At 35.8% G+C, this 26,615-nt stretch overlaps 2 protein-coding genes across 5 annotated transcripts in view; one reads left to right on the forward strand and one right to left on the reverse strand.

Annotated features, from left to right (window-relative positions):
* Nucleotides 1-900: 900 nt before the first annotated feature.
* NUP37 (nucleoporin 37) lies at nt 901-25,719 on the reverse strand. Its single transcript, XM_080392704.1, has 10 exons — nt 25,608-25,719; nt 24,030-24,249; nt 21,695-21,819; nt 20,641-20,713; nt 14,583-14,677; nt 5,043-5,133; nt 3,104-3,285; nt 2,520-2,570; nt 2,056-2,149; nt 901-1,248 (listed from the first exon to the last, which is right to left on the reverse strand). Exons 2-10 carry the CDS (start codon nt 24,183-24,185, stop codon nt 1,135-1,137), a joined length of 981 nt encoding a protein of 326 aa, XP_080248830.1. The 5' UTR covers nt 24,186-24,249; nt 25,608-25,719; the 3' UTR covers nt 901-1,134.
* The window catches only part of PARPBP (PARP1 binding protein), a 57,393-nt gene continuing 56,493 nt past the window's right edge, over nt 25,716-26,615 (forward strand). For all 4 annotated transcript variants that reach the window (XM_080392703.1, XM_080392700.1, XM_080392702.1 and 1 more), the window contains exon 1: nt 25,716-25,822. The gene's annotated coding sequence lies outside the window, so the exon portion shown is untranslated. The remainder of the gene's footprint in view (nt 25,823-26,615) is intronic.

Here is a 26,615-nt window from a genome sequence, read left to right on the forward strand (position 1 = left end):
GGTCAAACTATGGATACAAGACACATGAAGTGCTGTGTATCTTGAAACATCCTCCAGTCTGCTTTTTTTTACAGTTTAAGCCAACACCAGTCAAGACTGGAACATATGAGGAACTTTATATTCATCTTTTTAAGTAAATTTTGGTGGCAGTTGGAAGCAAAATTTCTCAAGGGTAAGAAATGATGAGAAATAACGAGAAATAACATATGGTCTTACTTTTTAAAAGGTGACTATAATCTCACTTTTTGCTGTCCTAATTCTGAATTGGTTTTATGTGTCCAGCATAAATAGGGACAAATAAAAAATATTTAAAAATCTAACTAATGCTAATAAGGATGGCTAGATGGCTACAATGCTGTAAGGAGGTGTTACGCTAGCTAAACATCTTGGTATCACTTCACTTGCAAAACCATGCAAAAAGGATACCGAAGACAGAAGTTGCCTCTGTCCTCTTCCTCTTTTACTTCATTTCTGAGTCTTGTATGGGAGGGACAAGCAAAATACACTTCTAGAAAGCAGAATGTGTTTGATTTTCCTGTAAAAAGTCTGTAAATAGCCACATGTTCTTTGGCATATTTGAAGTAAATCCCTTGGTCATCTTAAGAGAAATACTACTTAAAATTATCATTCTGATAATACCATTAGCTTCCTACCACTGTTAGTGGTAACTAGCTTATTCAGCAAATAGATTCACAGACAACATTTTATGACAGTACACTATTGCATTTGTTTCTTATAGCGATAGTCAGGAAAGTTAATACAGACACAGGTGTTCCTTCTGTAGGTACTCTGGACAATTTCAAAGTATTTGAGGCGTGTTAACTGCACAACATTGCCAGGCTGAGATTGATAGACACAAAATCTCTTAAAAAAATTAAAAAATTAATTTTACACCAAATACCATGTTAAAAAAAAGTATTTTATTTTAAGTAACCAAGTATCAGATGCATAGCTGATTTTACAAAAGTTCTTGTATTTGCAAGCTAAAAATCAAACACAAATGTTTCATATTTTACTTGTTCCTTTCTTACGTTCTCCAAGTGAATAAATACCAGTACAAAGAGTAAATTCCTTCGTTTTACCAGAAAAGAGACGTTGTGTTGTAAAATTTCATATTGAAGGCAAATGCTTATTTTACATTTCAGTTACCCAGAAGAAAATTTTATGATCTCCTCCAACTGCACATAATGGAAGAGTTCTATGCCATGTCAAACCAGATCCTACAGCTGCAGTGCCAGTAAGAATGGGCTTGGAAAAAAAAAAAATAGAGAGAGGGAGGGAGAAATATCAATACCATTTACCATATAAATGATTTTTATACCAGATATACCAAGTTGCACAAATAAAACACCACAGATTTAGTACTCCTTAACAAATACAGTTAAAATACAACAGAAATCCAATTGAAAAATCTTGATTATCTGCTTAGTTCCAGTAGCTACTTACTGCATTTAAGTAAGATACAGCAAAATATTCCGTAACAAATAGTTTTAACTATTTTCATTAATATTATTATTATTTTAAAGGCATATTTTCAAACTTAGAAACCTTTTTTAATGAAATTACTTCCTGTTATTTAAGTGTACTCACAACTTGTATGTTTGGAGGTAGTATTTTTACTGTAAGCATTACAAATGTATACTAACTCCAGCAAAACAAAAATATTTTGTATGCTTTGTATTCATATATTTTCATTAATGATTTAAAATATAATTAGTTCAAACCTGTAAAATACACAACCAGCTGCTTCTAGTCTCTTTAGAACTAGAAATACTGAAAAATTTATTAAATAATGGGTTAATGTGTTATTCTTCCCCTTAGCACCAGTAAGACAAAGTAAAATAAAACAAAGATGAAGCAGCTTTTAAAATAGCAGGTTAAGTATGGTGTGATTTTTTTTTTTCTTAGCAGGGATAACACAAAATAAAATAGGTATACCAAGCAGCATTTCTGGACAGTTTGGGCTAGCTTTTAATTGTAGCTTTTAAGTATCTATGAGCCTGATTTGAAGGGAACAAATGCAATTCCAGCCAAAAGCCGATCTCAAAAACTTACCTGGGGATGTCCTAAATGATGAACAAGCAGTTGACTAGTTGTCTTTCCTGGATATCCAGTGGTTGCAAACAGATTTTCATTTACTCGGGACCACCTATTAATAAAATTAATGTACTTTTCAAATATCGCTATCAGACTATCAGAAGTGCACAGAAAGTGGAGTTCTGTCCCTTGTGGTTAACTGTGTGAAGCTGTTAAATATTCCACCAACACCAGAGAAATGGCTTGTAAATGATTCACCACCCACAGCCCCATATGCTTATCATTGTAAAACAGAAAAAAATCATGAGAATGTTAGACATATATGCTAAATTTAGTTCATTCACAAATTTTGCAAAGTTTATAGACCAGGTCCCCTTAAAAATTACTTAAGTGAGACACAAGCAGTTCCCTAAACTCACAACTCCTTGCGTATACTTAGGTTTATATAGACAAAATCCACAGAATAGAAACAACGCTAATACCTGAATAATCTGGCTCGATCAAGATGGACAGGTCTCTTATCCTGTGGATAACTAAAACAGACATTCAGGGTAAAAAAACTGTTCTGCAAACAGTGACAGCTCATACTGTAAGTACCAAAAGCATGTATCTATTAAACAGTGAAGAAAATCTACTCTCTGTGAAGAAGCTGAGGGAAGACCTGAGCATTCCTGCAGCTTACATCTCAATTTGGGGTAGGAAAACTTAAGTAGTTTTCCAGTTTATTACGGTTCAGTTACGGTTCAGTAATTATCTATTTATGACTTAGAATGAAATTTTAACTAACACATAAACATTACAGTGAGTGGCAAACAGTAGTGAGATGCTGTCTCAAATGGGCAAAAAGACAATGTTATTTTTACCAGATAAATATCGATAAAGACGAAACAAACAATACCAAGGAATGATCTGCACTGATATTGTAATTCCTGATGAATGTTCATTTATTTACTGAACAGGTGATATAAATACATAGTGCATTTGAGTGCTATAATAGCAAAGTAGCTACATCTCTTCATAGCTGCCTAAGAATAGAATAAAGAAACATATTCATGTATGAAAATACCTGGAGCAAGTGATATCCCAGATTAGCCAATCACTTCCAGCAACTGCTCCAATTTTAAGAGTATTTTTTAAACACCAGTCTGCTGACATCAGCGGCGTCTGTTCACACTCTAGGGAGAGAATGGCTTGCTGTGTAATTAGATCATAGAATCTGATTGTTCCATTCTTCTCTGCTACCATCAGCTATTAAGAGAAATTAATATAACGTTGTAAACTCAGCATGTAATGAATCTTAGTATGTTTTCTACTCTATAGCAAACCTAGCAGAGTTTCAAGCAAATATTAATAATATTAAAATAGGTATCATTTTCACTTTGTTTCAGAAAGCATTCTTCTGAACACTCTTCCACCAATAAATAAAAAGCACTTTAATCTGTATTACTGTCACATTGTTTTAACGATTACATTATCTATATATCTTGTTAGAAATCTATGCATATAATTTTGGTGCTTAGAAGCACCAGTTCTTAACCACCAATGCACTGTGCTTTTAGAATTGTAAAGCAAAAAGTTACTTCTTTTAAAATTAAAGAGTCCCTGTTACGAGTACAAAGAACTGACAGATATAGTGCTGTATAAGGAAATAACAATATTAATCAGCGTAACTGTAGAATTTGAATTCACACTTAATGGTTTTATGTAACATCACAAATTTTGCAACAGATTTTATCTAAACTGTTTGCATTATAGTAATATTTTCAAGCAGTTTATTATGTATTGTAGAAAGAGCTTCCTGATTAAATGATGAAAGAGGTTTTCTCCATGAGGAAATTATGTGCTCGGATAGTCATAAACAACAATTAAGGAAGGGAAAGAACCATTAAAAACAATACTCCAAGTTTGTTTGGAACAAGAGAGCTGTCAGCAAAACATGCTCTTCTGCAAACTAAAGGACATGGTACAGTAAGCATTTTGACCTGCAGTAAGCTTTTCAGCAACCATCAAGTCTGTCAGGTTTTACTAGATTTTTGAAGGCGGTTTCTCTTTAAAAAAAAAATTAAAATCCTGTGCTTACTCTTTCATAAGGGTCCAAGTAAAGACAAGCTAATGTGTAAGATCAGTGTAATACCGCAATTTTTGGGCATATCTAGTAATTTTGTTGTGCTACTGGGCAACTTTGTTAGCAAACAGTAGCAAGCACATTCATTTGTGATACCACTTGAATCAACAGTTTTCCTAGTTTTCTTAGTAAGGACTGGATATTGATATTGGTGGAAAGTATGATGAAATTACTGAACTTTCTTCCCTATTGCTATGTAAATATTTTGATACCTTATTTGACTGCTTTTCTATTTTAAGTGTGTGTTTTTGTGGTAATCTGAAAAACTATCTGTAGCTACTTAAGGCAGTTATTGAGTAACACAACAGGAATAATAAATCCAAGACTACAAGGACTAGACGATTAAAGAAGCTGAATATTTTGGTACACATCAGCTGGTTAATCCTCCCCAGTGCAATAAACAGGTAGGTATAAAATCACAGTTTATTTTTATTTTTCAGCATGTATTTCATATATTCCAAGCAAAAAAAAAAAAAAAAAAAAAAAAATCTCTTGCTAACTTCAAACAGGTACTTTTCAAAACTTGGCATGCTTTATAAGAATCTATGTTGTTGGTGAACAGTGTTACCATAACTGAGAAAAAATTCAACTTTTCTATGATAGCAGTAAGTTAACATGCAATTGGCAGAATAGTTATCAACAACAGTTGATATATGTGATCAAGAAGGAATAACTCTAATGAGAGGAGTGAGGAACTGAGGGTAAAATGACAAGAATGGGAATGAGAATTCACATTATCAGATCCAACCAATATCCAGTTACAATTGATACTAGCTCCCCAAGCTTTAATCTTAGTACAGCACTGAAGATTCATAGTTTAGGTAAGACCACCCTCCTGTTATTTTAAAGGTGATGAGGGTGAAGAGCTGAAACACACAACCTTAAAAGCCTCCTCAGGATGCCAGCAAACACTCATTCCAGGAGAACGTAAAACAAAATGGGCCTTCTCATTTCCTTCCAAATCCCAAACCCTAAAGCAAAAAAAAAACAAACAAAAAAGGCAAAGTATTAATCAATTTATTGCCATCTGACTGCAAATACATAAACTTTCAGTGCCTCAATACATTCACAAAGGAAGCGACCACGTGAAATAGTGTTTGTGCTTTATCACTTCAAGAAGTCAGTAAAAGCAGTCAGTGCTGAAGTGAAGGTATTTTAACATTGATGAACTAGGCAGAGCCTCTGTTTAAAAGGGGAATATAAAATAATTTGACAAGTTTAGTTGTCTAGACATGAAATCTAGAGGAGATGTTCCCACTTTATTCTTAAGTCACAGCCTTTGTACTATACCATGAGTAACAGTGACACAATACAAAGCAGAAAGGTCAGTGTTGGTCTAGCTGATACAAGCAACCTACAGTACCAAGTAACTTAAATCATCCATATTACCACATAAAGGATAAGACCATTATCCACTATTACAATACCACTAAAGTATTTTGCTTGTCTAATACATGAATTTCCAATTTTTCCTGGTAAGACAAGATTGTGTAATGGAAATACAAGAAACTAAAAATGAAGCTAAGGCAAACAAAAGGATCTACAGCAGAGGTGAACACTAGCTCAACAAAGGATCTTGGCAAGCTTTCAACCAATAAATCATATGTGCCAGTTTAATCTTTTCCTTTAAAATCACCTACAGTACATATCAAGCAGTTTAAATTTAATAATAAAAAAATCAACAATATTTGGGTCAGTATGGATTGACAGGGAAGTGTATGCTGAAACACTCTTAAGTTAGATGATGAGTGAGTTTTCTTTGGATGCATTCAGTACGAGTGGTAGTGAGCCATGAAGCTACTTTGCTTATAAAATGCAACAAAACCAAAACTGAGACTCACAGCCACTGCTCAACTGCCTCTTTTCCCACAAAATCAGCAGCTCAGTTGTAGGACAAAGACATCACAGTTGTGAACATTAGTCTGAACCACAATGCTGCATACTATTTATATGCATTTGAGCAATGAAACATACACATATATCCTTCCTTGCTGACATCCAAAACCTTAGAAAAAGCCAATTTTTTTGAAGTAGTGTTCTGCCCAGTCTTTTGAGTTAGATGAGTAGTTATGTACTATTATTGTTTATTCTAGAGGATTTTTGCTGACTTCCTCCAGACTTTTTTGGTTTATATCTCACCAGGGTGCTTAGAGCCTTGTATTTAAGAGATTTCAAAAAAACTCTTAAATAATACATCATAAGTCTAGACAAAATATATGGGAATAAAGTAAATATATTTAATGAACAATGCTGTTTTCTTATGCCAAACCACAATAGATCAAATATTTGCTCTCCCTGCAGAAAACACAGGGTCTCTAATATTGAAGAATCAGTGTCCTTATTAAAAAAAGCCAAAACAAAAACCTGAAAATTGTTTAAAAAATGAAATATCTACTTGATTAGGTAATTTAGAAACATACAATATTTTCTTCTACTGCCAAAAATGTTGCCTTGTAGATTTGTCCAAGTCAAATCAACACTTTCCGTGTGTATTTACTGTGCAGAGAGAAAATTATGATACAACAGAAGATGGTGAATCATTTTGACCAAAGGAGCATGCCATCATATTTCCTTCCCTGAAGTGAGCAAGGTTATTAGGTGTTGAGACAGAAATTTATGCTTTCTACCTCCCTAACTTTGTTATTTATAAAATGCAAAACTTGTATCTCTTACTTTGTAAGAATGGTAACATTGTTAGTAACAAACAGTACAGGAGGGGGAAAAAAAAGGATAAATGCCCTTATTATTATTTTTGGGTTTCTTTACTGATAACAAAAATGGTATCATTCAGGGTGCAGGGGTGCAGGTCGGGGAAGGACCCCAAAACAAAACCCCAAACAAACCATGCAATACATATCAAAATAGATACTTGTCTGATGCATCAAGTCCATTGCTGGTATGGAAGTTTACAATTACATATGTGTTCAATTAACTTTTAAAAATATTTCTTTGTCTCTAACCCAAGTAAAAAATGTGCAAAGACCAAAAATTTAGCCAAACTGAATTGCAGTTACTCAATTACTCAGTAATCATAAGCAAATCAGCTACAGATGCTAAAAAACCCTCTAGTTTTGTCCACATTCCTATCATGTAAATCAATCCAAAAAGAATGAGCATTTTGTCTCCCATTCAAAGCCCTTGAAACTTTACTAATATTACGATGATTTTATATCAAACTAGCGTCTATGCTTCTCCAAACATCCTGATTTTTTGTAACCTTGCAATGTGTCACCCTCTTAATTCTCCTCCTCCTCCCACCAACCATTGTATAGACTTGTTATTTGGCCTTGTCGTATTTTTTTTTATATTAAAAAAAGTTTCAACATAAATTTAATGGAGAAAAGTCTGAATAACCACAGTTGAAATGAGGGCCAAAGTTTGAATAATGGAAAGCCTCAAAAATACTATGTGATCTGCTCAGTAAATTCATTATTTTTAAAGTAACTAAGGAGAAATTACTGCAGTGCTCATAAAATTTAAACTAACAGGAAATACAGATAGTTGCAAATATCCTTAAAGAAAATTCCTGAGGTATTAGTATGTTTCTCTTGCCACTCATATCCTATGATTAAACAAATAAATAACAACTGCAGCTCTCTCAAAGCATTAAGATACTCAAACTACATTGGAACAACTATATTGTACATCATATGCATGAATATGGATAATGACATGCTGCATATGTGCAGTAATTTTATCACACAATGGACTTTCATTAAAATTGGCAAAGTATTCATTAGAACATCTGAAAACCTGTCTTGTGGCAATGGAGATTATCCTTATTTTAGATTCTAACTTTCTGATTAATTTGAACTAGAGAGCAAAACCAAATCCTAACGGAATAAAAATAATCATTTGCAATAGTAAAAGAACAAAACTATATTTCAACCTTCAGGCATTTCTCAAATCCCCAGAAGATTTAAGTAAAAAAGGGAATTCTTTCACCATAGGATTGACAGCAATTTTAGTGAGTGGGGTGGGTGCTAGAACAAAACCTTGTCATCCAATACCATTCCCAACCACAAGGCATGATCAACTATACTTGTACCATTACTCACAGATTACTGTCTGACCTACTCTTAAAAATGCCCAACATGTTTTTTAAATAGTAATATCTAACTTAAAATACCCCTTGCTGATGTTTCTTGATACCTCCATCAGAGATACTGCACATGAGAGGAAAATCCTATGACCTCTGAAAAGCTTCGAGGACTATGGAGAAAGGAGAGATTCCTTTTACAGAGCTCACACAACAAAGGTACAGCAAAGCTGTTCCTCATTGAGCACAAGGAGTGAGAAAAGGAAGATCTCAGAAAAAGAAAATGAAAGTGCAGAGATTAGTTAACACCGTGGACAATATACCCAACACTGGCCTTGTCTCAGGTCTTCTGCAAACTCCATATGGAGGTGGTTATCAAAGATCGGAAAAGGATTTAAGGCAGGACATGAAAGAACAGAAGGCTGAAGCAGAACTGCAGAAATCCCCTCTAGCTGTTCAGAAGAAGAGAAAGGTGTAATATTAAAGACAATTTCCAGTAATTTATTTTATTTTACTGAGAAAATAAAAGACTAACTTTTAATAAATCAGTTAATGCACTGTCAAACTAACAGTTCATTGCTGCAAAATCTGTAGCAGAATCAGGCATCAGAACTCCCTATTCAGCACACTGTGCAAAACAAGCCACAAAAGTGGTTGCATGGGGAGAAAGGGGAAATCCATCTGTGCTGCCTAGCACTAGGTCACCACACACAGCCATCTTAAATTATCTCCTGACTCGGCATACAGGTTCCTAAATTTGTGCCTGTAGAGCATTTCCTTCACTTACTTTTGATCCATGAAATAAAAGCATTTTTATAGAGTAAATGTGTAAATGCTCTTTCAGAAAGTTGACCATGTTCACCACTTTCTTTTGGTGGTCAATGGAAATGTCAATGTTATTAAAAAATTAGTAATTAGAATCTTTCCAATTTTGGCATTAAAATCCATGTTACCTCTGGCTTCTTGTAATATCTATTTGGGTATGCAAGCATTGATCTATTTTTCATGCCTAACTCAGGGATGTAATTCTGATTAACCCCTGCAACATTGCTAGAAGTGGGAGAAGCAGGGGAACTGCACATATAGTATCTCAAGTGTCTCAACTGACTGTTCTTTGCTAATACGCATTTCAGAACATGCACACTCAGAAGTAAGTCCAAGAAATACACATTACTACTACTACTGAAATACCTTTAAAAGTTATCTAAAGTAAAGCTAGAGACTAAGCAGCATTTTTGCAAAAACATGACGCTACAGTTGTATCCTTTCAACTGAAGAAAAATTAGCTGTTAGCGTTACCAGCTAATTGTTTCCAATGTAAATGCAAAGCTAAATGCTCCTATGGTATGACCGAGAGACTCAAAACTGCAATTTTGCCAATAACTTCCTAAAATACAAAGGTAAATGCTAAACAAATATAATGCAATGATTTCTATTTAAAACAATTTACAGGCTAGACTACATTCTAGGACTGTGTGACCCTTAACATAAGTCATAATGCATCACACAGGAATTACCTACCACTTTATCCATATATTCTGAAAATTTCCTAACTAAAGGCTTATTCATTCACACTTAAGACAGACTGAAACACATTCTGCACATCTGATTCAGAAAGTGAGGTTTTTAAATTATTTTTTTTTTTCAGCTGACTGGATACCATTAACAGGAGACCGGTTAATACTTGCATAGTGATTGTGAAGTATAACAGAAGTTATTGGTTAATACTTTCATCATGGCTGTAAAGTACAACAGAAATTGTGTAAGATTACATTTGGGAGACATACAGGGATGTATACAAAAAGTGTGCAAAGTCAAAGACTAGACTCTTAAAAATAATCCAAGACTTTCCTATATTTTCATCAATTATAATGCATAGCTTGATAATTGTAATCATCCCACCTCAAAAAGGATAAATATTTCAGAATGGCATGTCTTATATGAAGAAACACGAGGGAATTTATCACACAGATGAAGACAGAACAACATGAAATATGGTAACTTTTAAAAAAATTTTGGCAAAAATCCGTAACTGAGTGCACTAGGAATGGGAAGATGGAAATAAAATATAGTTTTGGAGGCAGGAGTGAGAATGACAACTTTTCAATATAGGCAAAGACTGAAATATTTATTGAATTAACAAGGTAAGACTCAAGGGCAACAGGTGCTGGCAACACATTAAAGAACAGAAGACATAAAAAAAATCAAACAAGAGTTCCCATTGGCTTTCACTTCACATTGTCTGGAGAAAGACCTACACAAAATAACATACAAAATAAGACACAGGAGTAACCATGTAAACCAATACACCACAGACTAAAAACCCTAAAAACAGATGAAACACTACAATAAATTTTGAGACTCTAGTTAATTTAGTTTCCAGTGATACCAAACCATTCCCCCAGATCTCTGTCCAGGGAGAAAAACTAACCTTCTGATGGACTGGCATTTGTGGTATGTGGAACAGAGAAGGCTGAACTTGACAGTGGCTGATAAATTCACGTAAGTCCTTTTCTATGAAGCAGCATAAGCCACAGCTTAAGTAACTGTACAGAACTCAGAAAGGAATCAAAGAGCAAGCACATACACAGATGAAGTGGAAGATAAGTCAGCTGTACATTCTTTTCTATTACACACACAGAAAGAGAGGAAAATTATATAGTTTAAGGGGTAATAAAAAAAATAGAGAGGGAGACAGAGGGATGGATGAGTCCTTTTCAGCTTTTTAAAATACAAGGCTATCCAGCACTTGATGAACAAAAGAAATTGCCATGCTCCCATTATTAAGGGCCTGACACTGTCAGTAATCTTGCAGTTCAGCATGAGGATGGAGTATGTGGTGGTTATCAGCCAGACTGAATTAACCTTTTGACAGTCAGAGGTTTATTTTTAGCATGCATATGAGACCAGTGGGTTTTACTAGGATGGTATTTTGCATGAAATAATTCAAGAAACATCAGGTATTGTTAAGCTTGTGCTGTTTTCCAAACACGTCCTATGCTGTTTTTGCAGAGGCTTCATTAAAGTACCAAAACCAAATGATTTGTATATCTGAATCCCTGCAGTCTCCTGTACTGTTTCTAAATCATAACGAAAAAGCCAGCAATAATTTTTAAGAGTGGTTCAGAGGGAGTAGCACACACAGTTCTCATTAGCAAAGTGGGACACATATGTTGCTACACTTAAGACAAATGTTCAAAGTGTATAATGCATTATAATTTTAAGGAATTAAATGAAATAGTCCTTAAACCTATCATAAAAGATTTTTTCTTATTCATTAACCATACCTTATGATACCAAGAAATGGACAAGCAAATTACTTTAATTACACATAAATATTATATAGAATTTTGAAACCAAGATATGAAAGGCAGATCATGAAGAAAAAACAACTAGATTTGAAGGAAAACAATTAGATTAAATCCAAGAGGCAATTCACTTCTCTGCCATGACAAAGTTTGGCTTTCAGCAGAAACATACAGATATCTTAATTTGATTTTTTTATGTATACACAAAAAACTTTCATTTTTACTTCAATTGTATTCAGTATGTTAACATATAAGACAAATAAAACTCAGTCAAATTTTTGTTTAATATAACAAGTTATTTTCTCTGCCAGTCTTTTAGCATTTTCTTTAGAATTTTGCAAACTTTAAAAATATTTTTTCTATTTTTTAAAGAAAAATAATTATGAAAAGTGTAAAAAAGTGAAACAAAGCAAAATTTGAAAATTACAATAGCCTGCCAAAAATATAAATTAACTATATGATTGTGAACAGCTTCATCCATCTTGGAACGTAGCCATCCTTGGAACAAAATGATGGAAGTCATGTATGATATTTAGGATCCAGAATTTGAATTTTTCAATCAACTTTGCAGATGTAATTTTTAGCTACAAGAATTTTATGTCTAATATATACAGTTGTGAGTAACTGCAACATGGTAGGTTTTAAGAGTCTTCCAAAGGTATCTTCTTTCAGAAAAGCAATTCTTTTTAAGTTTGTCATATTAGTTTTGAGATTCTCAGTGCAGCGAAACGCAAGATTATTGAAGTGTACAGCATATTTACATACCAACACCTCTTCAGCTGTCTATGAATGCACATAATACTTTTATTCACAATTACATAACATAGCTACTGCAATTATTTTTATGCAAGAGTATTTTTAATTCAGTTCTACATCAAGCTGGGAAAGTCGCATGGTGTCAGACCAGCAAGGCCAACAAAGACTACATACAAGAAACAACAAGGATTTCTGAATGACACAGCAGCAATTTAAAGGTAAGAAGAACATTGAATATAACCCGTATCTGACTTAAACTATGTGTCTTCCAACCAAAATGACTGAGTCCAGCTCTGAGATGTCACTATTGCAGCAGCTTGTGGCAAGATTGTTTATAACATGAAAACTGAAAATTCAAGTTCTTTAAAGATCTCTGCTAAATTTAAAACTGAGTGAAAACCAGGGAAGATCTAAACATGTTTGTATATATTCTGGACATAATGAGACATTGTATTAAGACTTGAAAGTGGAACTCTAACAGAACAATACCCATACACTCAAAACTTCATATTCTTGTACTAATTGTTCTAGAGCTTTATTCCAAAGGTATTAACAGATGATGTATTCTGAGAACAATTTCAGGACAGAAATCTACAGACAGAATAATTACTCCTCTTCTTACATTACTGCTGAAGCAAATTACACATTAAGTAAGGAATGATTTTGGTAAGTCCCAAGGAATGCATTTTCCATTGGTTTTGAAAGTGTAACCTTTAAATTCAATAAAAAAGTCTTCATGCTCCGCATGCATGAATGGAAAAAATAAGAACTCAAGTAGCCGAAAAAAAAATATCCTACTATTTCCCATGGCTTTTAACCAAAGCCTTTATGGTTTGCTGCATAAAATGTCTTTCAGAGTTACCAAGTTGAAATCTTGAGAGTATACATTAATTATATACTTCTCATTTCCCCTTATTTTAGTATCAATGAGACTACTGGTTTTAAAAGTTCTCTTTCATCCCAGGAACACTGAGCATTTCATAAAATAAAAAAAGGCCACACATTCAAACAGCTCTTTGCTGAATAAACCCAGTATTAGTTTAGATTTGATGAAGAAATCAAGGATAGGAAATAAATCAGAACAAGTTACAAATAATACTATTCATTCCTAATGAATTTGTTGGGAATATGCACAGGGTGTCTATGGAAAATCTGCCTACTTGTCACTTTAGTTATTTCTAAGTTCCCTAGGGGTGTTAAAATCACAAGCCTTTTAAATTTTCTATTTATGTAGGACAGAGTAGCTCAACTAAAGCTACTAAACTGTGATTTATGCCAGTTGATGATCTGCCTTTTACAAAATCTCATACACAGTGTAATCATTCTAAGAGCTATTCTCTTCTCTCCTATCAGGTAGAAGAAGGCCTAAGTAAAAAATAACTTTTTTCCCCTCTGAGTACTACCTGCTCATTTATATAGGAATTGATACGGTGGTAACTTCAAAGAGCAAATACATAATTCATATAATCAGAGAAAAACCTAAAACTGATCCTTTAATTGAGACAGGTTTTCAATTATCACAGCTATTACAAAGAAAAGTCAAAGATGATACTTTCTCAAGTCTCTTGCTGCTACTGCAACAACTTGCAAAGCCTGCATAGCCGCCCTCCTGATCCCTCCAACTGTAAGCTATACTGGAGGGATAAGAATAACAGCTTTACACATTCATGTGCATTACTAGAAGAGGAGGATGGGGGTAAAAACTCCTGTACTACAAAACCTTAACCAGCATTTTTCAAATTATTTAACCATTTTTCTCTTTTACTTCCAGTTAAAATAATTTCATGAATAGGTTTGAAGCAGCTATAATCATGGCATTATGAGCTGCCAGTACCACTGTATTAGTATGGTACTGTCCTTATGCTGTGTAATCCCACCTCCTAGTAAGGCTAGTAAATTTGGGAAAGCAGACAAATTCACACACACTGGTTTTAAAGTTGAGTCATCTGATGACAGAATGGATAAAGGACTGTACAGTTCAGTGCTGAGCTATGCATGTCTCTTCTCTTCTGTTCTCGTGCCTCTTATCCCTGTCCCAGCAGGAGAAATTATATAGTGTGTCATTCCAAGACTGAACAGTTTTCTTCACATTGTATCTAGTTAGTTCAAAATATTGCTTTGAAAAAAACCGAACCCGCAAGTCACAACAAAAAGCCAGTCCACAACCTAGTTAACAAGACTAGTCCATCTGTCGTCTTGTTAGTGGGCTATGAAGGCCCACTAAAAATAAAAAATTCTTATTTATTTAAGCAAGCACATAAAGCATACACTCACAGAAAAAGTACTATTTCAATAATGTTTTGAACAAAATGCATACCTGCAGGTGTGGTCGTCACTTACACTTGCAACTTCCTGACCTTCTTTGGGAGCAAACACCAGATCATTAATGTAATCTGAGTGGCCATCAAATGTCTGTCAACCAGAAAAAAGAAATACTTTTACCTTAGAGCTGACTGATCCATCAGTCCACAACAGAACCACTAAAGAAAAGATGTATGAGTGTTAAGATAAAGCTGTCATTTCACATGGAAGGTAAAAAAAGTATTTATCAGTAACGAGTTCTTTAAAATATCTTGCTTGACAGATCAGTGAGTTGCACTGGAGTTTTTTATCCTCCTTTTGACCACTGAATTTTGAAGTTAGAACATAACAAATGTCAGAAAGAAAAAGAATGACCAGGGAGCGAATGTATGCATGATCTAGGTATCTTAAAGAACTCTGATTACTGGTAAGTACCTCTCATGTCTGAATACTAGTTTTCGCTAGGGGTTCCTGCAACCAGCAAGAGTTCCTGAAGGAGCAGTAAACCAGCCACTTGTCCAGTATGTGTCCTTTTCCAAGCAGTCAGCACACAAATTGCCTAAGAGAACATGTCTACTAAAGGCGGCAGATGAAAAGGCTACCTTTAGAAAACACAGTTAAAAATTTAATTGTAAGAAGATGAAACAGAAGACAGCGCAGGCTGAAGACTAAGAAATCCAAAAATGAAGAGCAACTGCACAAGCAAAAGCAAGCAAGCCATACAACACCTTAGCAATTAAGCACAGTATGAAGCATTTGAGAAGAACAGACACGATGCTTTGTGTTTATATGCTGTTGTGCTGAAAAGGAAAGAAGATCAGGTATAATGCACATTTCTGTTCTTGTGAACTAATAGATAATCCATTCTCAAACAATAGGATATAAGCACTTGCCATGTGAATGCACACATGAACTGTCACTCAAAAGTAAACATTTACTGTTGTATCAAAGCATGACCTTGTACCTGTGTACTGTTCTTGCCCGAAGCTTCTTAATCATGACATTTTTATTTCAAAGTACTAACAATAATTTATCTGTAAAAAAAACCAACTTAGCAGCATAGATTTCCTGAATAAAAATAAAAATCTTAGTTTTTGTAAAAATTAAAAGTTAGATAACTTTTACGTATTTCAAAGGCTTTTCAGTTATCTTGGCCACAATATCAAGGCACCTTTTTTTTCCCCCTCAGTTATATTCAGTGCTTTGCACTTACCTACAGGTATCCCTGATCTTTTGATGCTTACAGTATCCTCAAAAATCTAAGTTAAAGAACTTATACACATTTAGCATTAAGCAAGCATGCAAAACTCATCTCATTTAGGGTCCAGTCAAAGTTTAAAGTACATTCAAATTCATTCACATGGGGGCTAGATATGAATAAATCATCTCTGGTCTCATTAGAAAATCTGTAGCTAGTTAAGGTATCAGTTTGCTCCATCTGAGGATTTACATGTATTTTCCCTCACTAACTACATCTATGGTGTTTCTGACAGAGATCTCAAAATTTTGTGTCAGGCAAAGTCCATGGGTAGATGTTATATCTGTTACTGTTCCATCCTCCTCAGTCCCACCAATTAAGTTTCAAGGTATAGCTTCTCTTGTTTTGCTCAGCAAGGTATCATAAAATGAAAATATTCTCTGGTTAATAGCATGACATGGAGAGATTGCAGTGGAAAACAAGGGCAAATGAAAACAAGCAGTTCTACAGTTTTCTGAAAAGAAAACACACTATCTGTTCTCTAAGTGTAGCTATTCTGAAGAACAAATGCAGAATTGATAAAACCCAAAAAACAAACCTCTCTCAAGCATGCACAATAACTAAATCCCCCTCTATTAAAATTTGATGAATGCCTCATCAATTCAATACAGAAACATTTTCAGCAGCCAACTGAATGTTTTCCAATAGCTTCTAATTTTATTAAAACCTAGTGGATTATACTAGAACTAATACATCCTAAGATGATGCTAAACTATTTAGACAGAAATGCCAAGTCTTTTGAAAATTTTCAGCATTCCAAATTCAAATATCCTGCCTCATTTTACTTGTGCAGTTCTGATGAAATATGCTTTTTATTAAACAAAATTTGATGCAGGAGAAGGAAGCCACAATTCATTTCCAAATGAAAACCTCAAAAGAAGAAAAAGGTTTCATGAAGATCCATCAGTCATATTTTACCTTTTGTTTGTTGTTCTGGGCTTGATCCAACCCATAAATTTTGGATTAGTCGTGTTGACAAAGTAATGGAAAACTCAGTATGCTTCAAGTTCCTTGTTGATAATTACATCAAGACAGTTTTTCCACTGGGAAAACAGAGTAAGATTACTCCGTCTATCCCTCCAAAAGCAACACATACTAATTGTTTACTATAAAAGACAAAATGTTCAGAGATTACATTTTGACTGTAATCACATACTTCCTTCAGCTTTGCACATTTTGTACCTCTCCTGAAAATCCCACATGTAAAGTATGCACCGTACAACGGATCAAAGTCTTGAATGTGTTCATCATGAGTTCAGCCTCAGGTTTATGAAATAGCTTTTCTGAGGTATTATCAATTGACCATTACTAAGAAACCATTATATCAAACTTTTTTGAAAGCCAGCTCAGCATAGCTGACCAAGTATTTGTGAACATCAGAGATACGCCAAATACTTTCAATCAGAGTTAGGTGTTACATTTTTCTTGACAAGAAGTAGATAGTACAATGATAATCCAGGTATAAGAAATCAAGGTAATTATCTGGAGAAATTATTTCCACACATTTTGTCAAAAAAACCCAGAAGGTAGTCTGAAAGACATAAACACACTAATCCGCATTCTTCCTTTTCACTAGTGAGTTCCTCACTATTAGGTAATTTTTATTTCCTGTTTCCTGATTATTTTTGACATTAGACCAAGCCTGACCCAGTAACAATATGGATTTTTACTTTTTCCTCAGTCTCAGTACATCCTTACTGAAGTTCTTACACTGTTAATTCCAGTGATGGAGCTGGCACAAACAACACTAATATCTTTACTTTTAAATTGAAGCCAACATTTCTCATTTGTATCGCGTAAGTACCAAATGATCTTTAGTCCTCTATAGTGTCAAAAATGAAGAAGCAACCCATGGTACCTTCAGCTGATGAAACTCAAATTCTATGATCCTTCTGTCTACATTGAACACTGGAATAGTTTGTACATGAGATGAATAATTAAGATATTCCAATTGCTTGTTTCCTTCTGGGGCAAAATAAATTCTATACTTACAGTACTTAGATCTGTGGCTGTTCAGCCTAAATACCACATTCTGATGTCCAACACTAAATACCACATTCTAATGTCTAATGCTCTGTGGTCTCTGTACTCACTACCTGTCATAAAAAATTATTCTGACGCGTTATGCCATGAACACACTTTTGCAGTAGAAGTTTATAACTGCAAGTCAGAGCATTTCGAGTAGAAAGAAGTCCTAAGGGTAGATGAATCAGTTCTCCAATGAACCTTCTTGTATGAAAAATAATTGCTATCTTAATGGAAATGTAAATGTGGCATTTCAAATGTATTTCCAGGCATCCAGTCAGAGCTACTGTGTAATAAAATTCCCCTAAATTAGAACTGCATGTTTAAAATGTCATTTGTGTTGGTCTGATAACCAGAAAAATACCTTGTCAGAACTGGGGAAACAATAACTTATCACAGAAATCCTACTCTGAAAAAAGAGCACTCACCAGACTGTACTACTGAGTTGCCCCCTTTGCGGCTCTGCTTGTAATACACACCATGCACTGATAATAAGCTAGAAGAGAATCATCTCATTTGGTATAGTCAAAATTATTATTTCAGAAGTGTGCTGTTTGTATATCTCAATCTAATTCAGTAATAAAAGGCTTACTAGAATTCTGCATTGGAATAAACTTGCTTATTTGAACTTGTGTGTTAAAAGTTTAAGCTCATGAATTATCAAAGATGAGCTTGTGTGAAGTTAGAATATACTGATTATTTCTTTGGAAGCAATTAGTTCCTAACAAGCAAACTGGCAGATCCATTGGTAATTCCTAGTGTTATGTCTGGGCTGTACCCCACATCAGTGCGGAGAGTCTGAAAGCTGGTGTAGACATGAAGTCTGCTCTGGAGAGTATAGAAGCTTTTTTTTTTTTAGCCTTTTGCTAAGTACCAGATGATGTAGAAACAGGAGGAGTTATGAAAGTTATGCACTATGACAGCTGTCACGTTCAGCTTTTGGCAAAAAATTGTTGAACAATAATTAACCCCCAATAAAAATAATTAACAGCTTTCCTATTTATTAACTATGTGGGAGAAAACACTCATCCATGGCTTGAACCAGTGTCCACTGAAGTCAAGAGACTTCTCATAGATTTTAGCAGATTGTTGATCAGGTCCCTTGTTAATCCAAAATAAAAAAAAATATTAGAATTTAGATGCTGAATTTAGCTGAATAAAGCCTGTAGTACCAGGTTCATCTGTATGTTTGATTATTTCCACTTATTAACCATCAATTATCTACAGTTATTAACAATTTCATCCATTTTCTTGCTTCTGCATGCTTATGAACAGTTCTATAAATTTCTCAAATTGCAAGAGACATAAGTAACTTTACATTCTGTCAAAAGATTTAATTAATAACTTAAATTAAAGCTGCTGTTGTCTGCAATATCATAAAACTGGCAGATATTATATCAATAGATAACTTTAATAAGGAATGACAGAAATCAACTCACAAGCAATCAGCATTAAAAACTTATAGAAATATTTTGATAGAAGTGCCACCCAAGTTGATTATAACTATGTCAGCTATCCCCCTGCCTGGGTGACAAAGCTGTGCAAGATGACCAAAGGTGAAGGAAGGGAATTAACAGTATGTGCACATATCAAGTAACAGAAAAAGTAGTTTCTTTAAAGAAAAGCCATTCTGTTTTTCATTATTATCCATCTTTACTTCTTATGCTATGCTTTATTCACTCCATTATCAGTACAGCCACATGTGACATCTGCAATTCACTTACTTTCTGTGTGACAAATATTATTGTCTTACTAATACAAATTACCAAACCACAAGTGAAAATCTATTATTTTCTCCTTGAAAACAGTACACTATAATACTCCATACACAGCTGCCACCAAAAGAGGCATTATCATATTCAAAAGCACTAAAAGAAGGAACCTTTTTCCACAATTTTTTAGTCTAACTAGCCTTGCTTACGTTTTTGGTTGAGACCTCAACAAAACAAATTCAAACTGGTTAGCACAAACATCTAATTAACGTTAGAACTTGGACTGGGCCATTGTTTCAAAGGCAGAATTTTGAAAAATATGTACACATCAGAGTGAGATAGGAGTTGATGTCTTGCGAAAACAGAAATCTCCAGAAAACCAATCTTCAGTTTATGAAGTGAAGACAATATTCAGACCTGGTTTAAGAACACTACCATCTACATTGAAAGAAGGGGAAACAAAATTGTATTTGAAGTAGACATTTCCCGTGTTTCAATCTTAGACATAAAAAAGTGACAGCCTATGGGCATGTCTAGTGTACCTGTCTGCAGTTATGTATTAAATTCAGTATTCTTTCTTTAAATTTTCTACAGTTTGAAAGAGTTGAATTGCAACTTCCAGTTCCCTATGACAGAGAAATTACTAAACTTTCTTTTCTTATAGAGCAATCCAATCACCTATACCACTTAAAATCTTACAGGTCTGTACATAAAGGAACCTTATCCAACATGGTACTCGAAATGTACTCGAAATGTAAAACATGGTACTACTCACCTGTAGGACACTGTTTATGAGTATATTAGAAAATCAGTAAGCCTCTACTTGCTTTTCTTCAATTTGGTTAAATTGTTACACAAATATTTTAAAATCAAAAGATCAGGTAGCTGATAAGTACAGCTATTTCCACTTCAAGGCAAAAAGGTATACAATACAATGATTTGCTCTAGAAATAATGGATATAGGATCTGTCACAGTTCAGTGCTGTACCTCAAACAATACATTAAGCAAAACTGGGCAGAAGGGCACTTAAAGATTAAAGACTAAAGAACTTTTTAAAAATCAGCTTAGCTGCCCTTACCTTAAATTCATTCTTATCCTGCAGGTCTGACGTAAATAGCCTTAACTTCTTATCAGAAGCCGCAGTACAAAACCTACACCCAACAGACAAAAAAAAGCCCTTCAGTCAATTAACACTGCAATAGTTGACTTTTTATCGGTTTCCCTTCAGTTTAAACCTGTAAAGTGACATGCAAATGAAAATTCAGATTTAAAAAAAAACCCCAAAACAAAACACAAAAGCTTCTATTTTAACTTTTCTGCTTTGGCAACAAGCAGGGTTATAATTGGAACTTACTTATAAAATAGTGTGTATTAAGTGCCAAGAATACTTTTCCATGGAAAGAAATGCAAAACATTTTCAAAGCTAAATCTGAATCCACTATCAATTACCTGAAATACCTCTTACAACCGCCATTGAAACTTCCCTTGGAAGAAGTTAAGTGGCAGAGCACAAAAAAGAACACTCATCATCAGTCTTTTAAAATACCGAAACAAATTCATAAACCAATTTCTAATGTATTTTTTAAAAAAAGACTGTAAAAAAATGCAGCAGTAAGCAACCATAATTGTGAATAGGCTCAGAAGCTACTGAGAACATTTTAATTCCTAAGTGCATATTTAATAGTTAACTATTTTTCTAGATTTACACCTCAACAGGTCTCACAAATAGCATCTGACCTACTCCTAAACACAGCCCATACTATGCAGACCATTACAAATAACTTTATAAAGCAGGCCGCTACAACAGTCTCATCCTTATTAAAGTTCCTAAAATAATTCCTTCTTCACAGATGTACAAAGAACTGACTACATTTTAGGTCCATTAAAATAATGAAAAAGGGGAAAAAATTATTTCCTGCTAGTTCACTGGGGGGAGGGGCAAGAGGCACAAGAAGTAGAACAAAACAAAACAAAAAAGCACGACTAAGAATGAAAATGTTCTACTTAGACTTTGTCAGTGATTTCTAAAGAGTTAGATTTCATCCATAAGTTTTAAGCTTAGTCCAACGTTAAGGAATTAGGGAGAACAAGTAAGAGACAAGGATTCATTGTACTCATTTACTACAAAATACCTTATCTGGGGAGGTAAAGCATCAAGTCTAGTTTCTGGACTCCATGCTATGGCATCAACTCTGATTCCATGATGGAACATTCTTAGTGTCTTATATTGCATGCCTTCCACTTCTGCATCCTCCTCCTATAGAAATATTGTAGTTAGCTAATCCAGAACAATGTTTTGATGACTTCTAACAATTCAGACTGATACGAAATTGGAAGGCTTTCAAAATTGCATGTATCTGTAGATTGTTAACACCCTCATAGTGAAAACTAGGAACATAAAGAAAGTATCAACTTGAATATAAGTACTTAAAAATACATGAAATGATTGCAGTCTCAAGTCAGAGGCCAAATGCAGAGCACAAAAATCGGAACTGAGCTACAAATATACTGAACCCATTCTTTGTACAAGTAGCATCTTCACAGATACAATTAAATCTACTTACTAAAGCATGGTAAGCATACACCGCAATGAAAAGAAGTAACAGAAACAAAAGCAAGCACATCATTTAAGCTATTTTCTCTCTGAACTGTTTTTGGACTATAGAAAAATGCCAGCACTTCACGAACAACATCCTTCAAACAGCATGAGCTAGAAAGGTACCTTTTGTCATCTAACATGACCAGAATTACTAACCTGTCTATTCTTCCCACTGGTGAGCACACTGGATGGTGGGAAATATGAAAAAAGGAGTTGGGGTTGTTGATTCAGTCAATCAGTTGACCTCTAAAAAACTTTAAAAAGTTTTAAAAACATCTAATGGAGCACCTCAAAGAATAGTTCTACAAAATTTTCTCTATGTCAGGATTCTGCTTCAGGGTAAAGAATGTCCCTGCGTGCCCTGCGTAATGTAAAGACTAAGAAGAAGATAGCTGAGGAAGCATGAAATTACCCAGAGTTTTTCAATACTTCCTGAAGCAAGGAGCAAGAAGAGTATTTTGGAGTAGGGGAAGAAAATGCTAAATGACTCCATATGTGGAAGGGAAGGGAGGATATGAAAATTATAGAAAATATACCTTGTACCAGTGGTTGTCAAAATTTTGATTAGTTTCTTTTCACCAGAAACAAGACAGAGGGAAATACAGATGACAGTAGGTTTTTGTGGTTAGAACCAGTTGTTTTTCAGAAATTTTCCAACAGTAAGGCTTTAGAGAATAATAATAAAAAGAGCAGTTATGCTGTTATTTGTATTAGATAAAGTAAAAAGGACAACCCACTGTATAATAGGGAAGCAAGATGAAGAAAAAAGTTTAAAAATAGATTCCAAAGAAACAGTTGTCTTCTATTGATTTTCAAGCACCTAGGCAAAAAATATCCCTAATTAAAAAAATCTTACACATTATAAAAATATACAGTACAGTGTTTTACATATTCATTCATTGACTAAATTTCAAGGTAAGAAAACATGTTTTACTGTTTCTAACAGTCTGTGAGAGAGATCCAATAAAAACAATTGGGAGAGCAAAAAACAACAAAAAAAAGAGAGTTAAATTAGGTTAATTATTTCTACAAAAGTATCTATAAAATTAACATAGACACCTTAATTGTAAAGCTGCAAGTAGTTATAGCCTTTGCTGTTTCACAAACTAGCTGAAAGCTTTAGAAACTAATTTAATCTAAATCGCAAATGTACATAGAACAAAATATAACTGCAAAAAAAGGAGCCAATTATCCTGTGATGATAAAGAACAACATAGAGCAAATATTAAGTCACATATTTCCAAAGTCATGTGCTTATAGTTCTCAGATAGCAGTCACCAACATTATTAAGAGGTACTAAAATGGGATTACTCTTTCAGTGGAATAGCCCTGTTTTCTTCGCATCTATTAAGGGAGTGTAGGGACAGGACGAGTAACAATGGTTTTAAACTGAAAGAGGGTAGATTTAGATTAAGTATTAGGAAGAAATGCTTTACTGTGAGGGTGGCAAGACACTAGACCAGGTTTCCTAGAGAAGCTGTAGATGCCCCATCCCTAGAAGTGCTCAAGGCCAGGTTGGATGGGGCTTGGAGGAACCTGGTCTAGTGGAAGGTGTCTCCCAGACCACGGCAAGGGGGTTGGAACTAGGTGATCTGTGAGGTCCCTTCCAACCCAACCCACTCTATGATTCTATTACTCTGTTCAAAGCAGGACAGTAATTTATACCGATGTGTATTTTATATGTGTATATATATATTCTTGGAGAAAAATATCTGAGCACTGTTAACGTAATAAACAGGTAAAACCTTCCCTTGATTACATGGGGAGGGGAGGAAACAGGAAAGTGACCAAGGCCTTTGTGCAGTAAGGGTGCTGGCAAAGTAAGTTTTAGGAAGCAACTAATAAAATGAACAATAACACAAACTAACCTGAAATCTGCATGTCCCAACAACTACGTAGTTATTACCACCATATGCAATGAGGGAACACGCATCTCCACTATCAAATGGATTGAATTTTACCACGTGCACATAATCTTCACAATCCACAGTGTAAGCAGTGTTTCTAGTAGAATCTTGCTTCATTTTCAGTGGACTAAGTTAAGGTGTCATGGAAGTGATGTCTTCTCCAGGCTGAAAATCTACCTTCCTAAACGGAAAATTTTAAAACCCACGCGTTACTCATTTGCACAAAGAAAAAATGTAAAAGGCATTTGTGGCACAATAAATCAAAATTTCTTGTAACATATTTAAGAACACAAAAGCTGCACATATGGTCATTATTTGTAAATGTAGCATGTATAAATCAAAAGATTAACTAACATAACTAATATACATTCAAAACTGCCTCTTCAGACTTCCAGCAATAACTGCAAATTTTGTGCTGCTGTTGAAAACACCTAGACAAGCAATTAAGCAACTGTACACACCAGAAAAGTCACATACAGAATTTTTAAGTTTTCAGCCAAATGACAAGAAATGATACATTACCACCTTCAGCTTCTCTTGCATACCTCTTTAAAGACTATGTATCTAACTAAAAGCAGAGTGAATCAAGGCTGCAAAACTGTAAATGAGAATACCGTCAGGCATAATATTTAAACATGGTTTCATGACATAAGCCATTCCAACTGTGGACAGAGCACCTACACCTCTGTGTACCAGAGAACTCATACTTTACTGTTCAACCAATTTTTAAGAAAAGCAGGTTCCTGTGCTAGAACCAAGAGGATGAGAAACCCAACTAATTTCAGAATCACTCCTTGTAGTCCCACCAGTTTAAGCCTTTTTGGGAAATCAGACCTTTAATTACACACCACATGGAAAAAACAGCCTTAAATCTCAGACCTTTGACAGATTTTGCCGTGTTAACAACGTGAAGGTCTCAGCATCCAAGACTGAGTATTTTGCTTGGGAGCCACCCAGGTTTGACACGGGCATCACTGAGATGCAATGACGCTCTCCATAGTTGCAATGTTTGTTTATTAATTAATACAACAAACCACCACATTAATACTTTAGCCATATAACTTGTATATAGCTATGCTTTTAAGACCAAATACAAATTTTAACTCTACCCGTATTTTTCTTTTTGTTGAAGTCTTCCCCCGAACACAGGCCACCAGACTAGCTTTTAAGTGAAAATATCAAAAAAGCCATTAGCTTCATTCCTTTAGGAAACGCAGTTCGGGACACTGAGCCGTGGGCGTGCAGGTTACCTACACACCCGCATCTCCCCCGCCTTTCTCCCCGCTTTAATCTACTGCTCTCTCCTTTGTCCCTCAGGACCTATAGCTGCTACTCCCGAGCGAGGCTACCGGAGGCTGTGCCGGTCCCACAGCGCAGCCGGTCCTCAGGCAAGGCCGAGGGCCCGGGCCTACACCCACCCACCCACTCACTCAGCAAGCAGGCCAGCCCGGCTCCCGGGCCTGGCAGGGTGAAGCACCGGCTTCCCCCCGGCCCTGGCGCAGAGCTCCCTACCCCCGCCTCACACGGGGACACACACACCTCTGCGGCCCCAGACACCAGCGGCGCAGCCACCGCCTCTCCCGCCAACAGCGCAGCACCTCCCGGCCCAGGAGCGGCAACCTTGTGCTTCCGGGGCAGCGGCTCCCCCGCTCCCATTGGGCGGCGGCGGCGGGTTTAAATCCAAACCGCCGGGGAGGGCAGCCGTGCCTCTGGGCTGCCGTGCTGCGGGCGCCGCTGTCCTCCTGGTCGCGCAGGTAATGTCGCTAGAGAAGCAGGATGTGCGCCGAGCTGTGCGGGGGGTGTGAGGGCCGCGGCGGGCCTCCCGCGGAGGTGAGGGTGCTGCGGCCCCGCGGCGGGCCTGAGGCGGGGGACCGGCCCGGGCCGGCCCCTGAGGAGGCCCCAGCTGGGAGTTGTCAGCGGGGGAACCGGGACGGGGGGAGGGTAGTGGCGCTAGTGGTAATGTCGGTCCTTAAGGTTTAGGGATTGGGGCTTGTTTTGCAGGCTTTGGGCTTGTTCGGGCTGTTTGGCTGGGCGCTGGCTCCGAGTGACAGGTCTCAGAGGGGGGAGGGAGAGGTTTTTTGTCAGCCTTACACTGACTTGCACCTGCCCACCTGCTTCATCATCTATCGCCCTCATATTTTGTTCATGTTAATGTAAAATAATAAAGTCGATTGGCCCCTCCAAACACTTTATAGAGTTTAAGTAATTGTGGTTGCTGCTGCGGTCCTGCTTGTTACCTAATGTCTCCTGTTTTCCTGCCCCTCTCCCACACTTATTTTTTTTTCCTGATTATACCAATAAAAAAACCACCCAAAAAACCAAAAGTAAAAGCTGTGGACTGTGCCATAGCTAGGTGAAATGAAGGAAGAGGTTGGTTCTGTGTTCTGAAGGTGAGTGGTATGGGTGTTGCTCCTCTACTGTCACATAGGGAACTGTTTTAGGAAAGAACAAGTGCAAGAAGGTGAAAAAAACAAATGCATGAAGAGGTCAAACTCAAAACTGGTACTGAAAGTCATTGCTAAAGGAAATAGGGGAGATGATGACTTA

The sequence above is a fragment of the Falco punctatus genome, assembly GCF_963210335.1.
Source record: "Falco punctatus genome assembly, chromosome: 6".
Classification (NCBI taxonomy): Eukaryota; Metazoa; Chordata; class Aves; order Falconiformes; family Falconidae; genus Falco; species Falco punctatus.